General features: G+C 53.7%; 1 protein-coding gene and 1 long non-coding RNA gene across 3 annotated transcripts in view; one reads left to right on the top strand and one right to left on the bottom strand.

Moving 5' to 3' along the window:
- LOC125922558 (uncharacterized) overlaps positions 1-6000 on the top strand; it is a 92470-nt gene that overhangs the window by 53112 nt on the left and 33358 nt on the right. The window lies entirely within an intron of this gene.
- NSD2 (nuclear receptor binding SET domain protein 2) overlaps positions 1-6000 on the bottom strand; it is a 77433-nt gene that overhangs the window by 56695 nt on the left and 14738 nt on the right. Inside the window, exon 2 of one of the 2 annotated variants that reach the window (XM_049630159.1) lies at positions 1926-2549. In XM_049630159.1, the coding sequence (XP_049486116.1) occupies positions 1926-2462 (537 nt within the window). In that variant the 5' untranslated portion in view covers positions 2463-2549. Of the gene's footprint in view, positions 1-1925; positions 2550-6000 lie in introns of those variants that run through there. The other variant, XM_049630160.1, reaches the window with a different exon arrangement.

The following is a 6000-nucleotide window of genomic DNA, read 5'->3' as shown; positions in this document are numbered from 1 at the left end:
ACACACACACACACACACACACACACACACACACACACACACACACAGTGCTTCCCCTGCTATCACTTCATCAAACTGCACACAGTAGGTACCCGACTATGAAGGGCCCTACATAGCTCTATTTCCTTGGTGTGGTGGGTGGTCTTTAATGGTGCTTTACTCAGCTAGTCAAATAAGTTATTTTCGTGGAAGCGTGGATCCATACTCTGACCCTCCCGCGCCCCCCGGCCATGTGTCTGTCAGTTCTCGGGAGCACTTGTGTCACCCAGCACAAAAGGACCCAGGGTGGCAAGAACCTCAGGAGGGCTTGGCAACAAGTCTCAGCTGCATTGTGATCTGGGTCCTAGGGGTCTCTGAGCCTCCATTTCTCTTCCTGAGAACATGAGTCACTTAGGAGCTGGAGGCCTGACCGGGGCCACTGCTGTCCCACTCCTCTCTCAGTCCCTCCAGTGGGACAAGAAAGGTCAGCATGGCTCCTGGCCTCCTCCTGACTGTGACTTCCCGAGCCTTCTCCTAGAGCTCTACATACCTGGGCAAGTTGCTGAACTTGTTTGGGCCTCAGTTTCCTCGTCTGTAAACCAAGGATAAGGGCTCTGAGATCTCACTGTGTGTTATGAGGACCCGTGCGCACGGTGCTAAGGGCTGGCACACAGCTGCTACGTGCTGGCTCTCCGATTAGCCCACAGCACCCCAGCTTTGCATTTTCGTGTCCTCTAAGCCACGTGAGAGCCCCATGTGGAGGATCACCACCCCACTCTGAAGATGAGAGTCAAAACTCAGGTATTTACCCAAGTTTATCAAAACCAACTGGCAGAGCAGGAGTAACTTGCACCAGCCTCTTCCCTGTGAACGAGCGAGGTCCCCCACAACCACGGGAACTTCAGACCCTCGTTGCATCAGCCCAGCTCGCTAAATTCATCTATTTTTTTTAAAAAATTCACCGTGGCAATTACATTAGCAAGAGCCAAACAGCTCCTGAGCACTCACTTTTCTAAACCTTAAAAAATCTTCATTATTTTAACGATTTCAAAGGAATTTTGAACATTTTCCCTTTTATCTGTGGAAACTGTAAATAAAATTCCTCAAGTGTCATTTTAAACTACATATTCCAACCTCGGTGAGGATACCAACCCAAAGTGGTTTCAGGCTCCCTCTCCCTACCCCTGCAAGTGGGCCTGGAGCTTCAACTAAAGACCGAAGGACCCCAGGCCCCTCCCAGCCTCTGTTCACATAGACCACAGACGCCGTCAGCCCTTGGCACCCTCCCTAGTTCCTTCTGCCAAGGCCAAGGTTCCTTGGCCGCTTTACACGGCTTATACTCATTTAAGCAGTGGGCCATCGCAGTGCCACTTTAAGACATGGTGACATAAAGCCCTACAGTCCTTCATCACAAGCAGGGGTTTCCACCCGTCTTTGATGACTGAACACCTGCTCACACGTGTTGAAGTGCTGGGCTCCGCACTGGGATCCAAGAGCGTGAAGGTACAAGGCAGACCCAGTCCTCAAGGAGGCGGACCGTCTGCGGGACCACCGGGTAGAGGAGACAAGAGCGGATGGCAAACCATCTGGAAGGACAGGAGCCCCCCTGCATAGCAACCCCCCCCCCCCCCCAATGGCACCAAGAAGCTAGATCCCGGCTAAGTCCTGAAGGTCAAGGGGTGTGGAACTGGCCAGACCTGGGTTTCGAAACCGGTTTTACCTCTTTTTATCCATTTCACTCTCCAACACTTAGTCAAGTCCCTATTTCACAACTGGCTCGCGGGCTGCTGTGAGACTTAACACAGGGTCGCCTGCAGCCACAGCCCGGCTCCCTTGTCAGCCCGGTGCACCCAGGGCAAGGGGGCACACTCTCCTCCCCTGAAGGGGCCCGGCCGGAGCCGGCTGCTGCGCTCGACCCCACCCGGGCCACGACTCCTCACGGGCACCTTTTTGTCGGAGGGACTCGAGATCCTGGACACCAGCGCTGCCTCAACAAGACCGTGCTCCAGCAAGGAGTCGTACTTTATGCTCCGCTTCCTGTTCCTTCTGGCCTTATTTTCCGGTTTTTGTCCGTGTTCTTCCGACTGGGACACGGCAGCAGCACTGTCCCCACAAATCGAAGATTCAAAGAGAGGTTTCCCGTTCATGTACGTTTTGGTGATCTTCAGCTTAATCTCCGGAGAGCCGTTTTTGATGGGGGTGGTGCTGGGCGGCGTCCCGAGCGCCTTCACTTCCTGGGACTCAAAGCGCAATCTGGCATCATGAGCACCAGGCTCGCCATTAAACACACGGGACGTTAGGTCCTTCAGCTTCTCGGATGGAATAAAGGGAAGTGCGTCGTGGCCGTTGAACTTCTGCATGACCCCCTCCTGTAGACTGGTAGAGAGCTGGGCTTTGCTGAGGAACACGGAACATTCGCGATTCACTTCACAGTTCTGGGACTTCCCGTTCGTGCTGCCGAGGGTCTCCGGTGCCTGCTTCATCTTGACACGCTTCGCAATCTTCTCGACAGAAAGAGGACCCTTTTGATGCTAAACTGCGTTCAGCCCAGGCGCTCCGTATCTAGAGCACTACAGTGTTAGAAAAACAAAAAGAAAAAGAAACATCACGTTTAGAACCTAACAGAAGTATCCCGACACCTCTACGGCTTTGTGTGGTTTATCGTGAGACCATGTATGACGTTTACATAATCCCTCGGTCATAGGAGGCAGCTCCAGTATCACGGAAATGAGACAGAGTCACAAAATGATAAAGTGAAAAGGAAAGGGAAGGGGGAAGGGGGAAGGGGGAAGGGGGAAGGGGGAAGGGGGAAGGGGGAAGGGAACCACTTTTAAGGGGGAGAACACAAAAGTCAGGCCAGGAGACACAAGCCATGCCACCACCACGAGCCAGCAGTGTGGCTGTGACAAGCGGCTCCATGGGCCCCATGGCGGTGAGTGCTGGTACCTGAGGTGGCTGGCACAGAGACAGGCCGGCCTTTGCAAAAGGGTAAGAGGAAAGGGCTCAGAAACCAAACCGATCGTCTGGGCACGGCTGAGGGGGGCTCCCAGGCAGAGGTTCGGCAAATGCCCAAGGTGACTGCTCAGCACAGCCGAAAACGAGATCTCCCAATGCCTGGCCCATCACTAGTTCCAGACTGACGATGGGGGGAAGCAAAACATCAAGAGTAACAAAGTGAGAAGACAGCCCAAATCAGGTGTGCTTTATGCTCAGGCCAGTCATCTGATCTCTGTCATCCACCCCTCCCTGCCCAGGCCCAAATTAAGGGCTGATGACAAGAAGCATCGTAGTAATGGTGCCTTCTATTCAGCTGTCTCCTGGAGATTCACTACCAAGGTCAACACTGCTGAGCCATGACGTACTTTCGCACCGTGCCGTTTGTGCCGTTCGGGCCGCTGGGGGACCCACGAGCATTAGGAAGACCCCTCAGGCTGCCTGTGACGATGAGGTCTTTGCTGCAGGACTGCAGTCCCCACGTGGGGACACCCAGTGACGGCATCCAAGCCCAAAAGGCAGCCAGGAACAAGGAACAGGCAGGCACCCCTTCACCAAGAGTGCCCTGGGACCCTCCGAGAAGGCAGCACAGCGGCAGGGGCGGCAGGGAAAAGCCAAGTGCTCGAGAGTGCACACACCAGAGAGGTCCACACATGCACGGCAGCCGCTCCCCATGCTGCCCGAGGACAAACGTCTGGAACCGATTTTGACTGTTACCACTGGGGAGGGGGCAAGAAGCCCGCTAAATGCCCTTCTCCGCACAGGACAGCCCCTACGACACAGGATCATCTGGCCAAACACGCCGACGGTGCTGTGGTGGAGAGACCTCCAGTGCAGCCGCGAGGGCTTGTGGCCTCCGGGGCTTCCACCCAGACCCCGCAGGAGACACAGGAGAGGAGAGCAAACTTAACGGGCCAAGATCCGGCTCGGCGTCACGCACACCGGATGGCCTGCTAACACCAGGAGACGCGGGAGCACACGTGGTTTCGCTCACGCAACACTTTTTTAAAGGCAAATGATTCCAGCTTATGTCAGACCGAAGTGGGCAAAAACATAAAAAAACAGGGATGCCTGGTTGGCTCAGTCAGTAGAGCATGTGACTCTTAACCTCAGGGTGGGGAGTTCGAGCCCCGCATTGGGAATGGAGCCTACTTAAAAAAATAATTACGGGGGCACCTGGGGGGCTCAGTCAGTTGAGCGCCTGACTTTGGCTCAGGTCATGATCTCACGGTTCAGTTTGTGGGTTCGAGCCCCACGTCGGGCTCTGTGCTGACAGCTCGGAGCCTGGAGTCTGCTTTGGATTCTGTGTCTCTCTGTCTCTCTCTGTCCCTCCCCTGCTCGTGCTCTGTCTCTCAAAAATCAACATTAAAATTTTTTTTTAATTATGTAACATGTATATATGGCACAATTACTTGAAGACACACAGAGAGACAAAAGCAGGAAGAAAATAAATGGGACTCTGCTCCTCAAAGAAAGAACAGTGCTGGGCGAACGTCCTGGCTTCTAGTTTCGCGCCTAAGGAGGGTCTGAGAGGACCCCCCGGAACACCCTACAAGAAGTAAGACTCCCAACGGGTGAGAGCCGTGGAGGAAGAGCTCCGGATCCCGCAGACAGACTGTGCCCAAATCCCAGGCCGACACATATGTGGGGCAGAGACCACACAGCCTGGCTTATAAAGTAAGTGCAGCGAGATTCCAGCTGCGAGACAAAAAATAAACCACAAGACCACTTTTAAGAGCAAAACCACAATGAGATCCCACCTCACACCCAGTGGGATGGCTACTCTCGAAAAACTACAGAAAGCAACCGGTGTTGGCGAGGGTGCGGGCAAACTGGGGGCCTGCGCGCTGTCGGTGGGAATGTGAAGTGGTGCAGCCGCCGTGGAGGACAGGGTGGAGGCTCCCACAGAGCTAGAGCCACACCCAGCACGGGACCCAGCACCCCTACCTCTGGGTCTGTACACAAAGGAACGGACAGCGGGGCCTCGAGGAAATGTCTGTACACCCACGTCCACAGCAGCACTGTTCGCATCAGCTAAGACGAGCAAGAACCCGGAGTCCGCCGACAGACGCGCGGGTGAGAAAACGTGGTCCATCCGCACGGCGGAATGTTCCTCGGCCTCGAACGGGAAGGACGTCCCGCCGCCGGCCGCCACACGGATGGACCTGGAGGACGTTGTGCCCCGTGAAATAAGTCGCGAGGGGACAAATACTATATGATTCCACTTACAGGAGGTCCCTGGAGCGGTCAGATCACAGAGACAGAAGGCAGCTGGTGGAGCCGGGGGCTGGGGGGAGGGAGGACGGGGAGTCGGTATCTGATGGGCGTTAGAGTTTCGGACTCACAAGATGAGGACTTCTGGGGCTGGACGGTGGGGACGACTGCACAGCACGGCGGATGTGCTTAATACTACTGAACGGACACTAAAAATAGTTAAGACGGGGCACCTGGGTGGTTCAGTTAAATCATCTGACTCTTGATTTCAGCTCGGGTCATGATCTCAACAGTCGTAAGACTGAGCCCCAAGTCAGGCTGCCTGCTTGGGATTCTCTCTCTCCCTCTGTCCCTTCCCCACTCGCACACATGCACAATGTCTCTCTCTCAAAAAACAACAACAATAACAACAACAAACTAGTAAAGATAAATTTCATGTTACGTGTATCTTAAGAGAATTAAAAGTAAAAAAACACTACCACTCTTAAGGGGAACATAACAGAATCCAGAGCATCTACAGCATATCATCAAAATATCCAGGATATGACCCAAAATAACTAAACATATGAAGAAACAGGGAAACCACACAAACTAACCCTGAAATGGCCCAAATATTAAAATCCAGCAAATAAGAATTTTAAAACTTTTTTTAATTAAAAAAAATGTTATCTGTATTTTAGAGAGCAAGTGCGCACAGGCAGGGGAGGGGGAGAGAGACGGAGGGAGGGGTAGTGAGAGAGAGAGGGAGAGAGAGGGACAGATCGAGCGAGTACACATATCCCAAACAGGATCCATGCTCAGTGCAGAGCTTGA

Source organism: Panthera uncia, chromosome B1 (assembly GCF_023721935.1).
Source record: "Panthera uncia isolate 11264 chromosome B1, Puncia_PCG_1.0, whole genome shotgun sequence".
Lineage (NCBI taxonomy): Eukaryota > Metazoa > Chordata > Mammalia > Carnivora > Felidae > Panthera > Panthera uncia.
The sequence above is the reverse complement of the archived record's forward strand: the minus strand, read 5'-3'. Positions and strand labels throughout refer to the sequence as shown.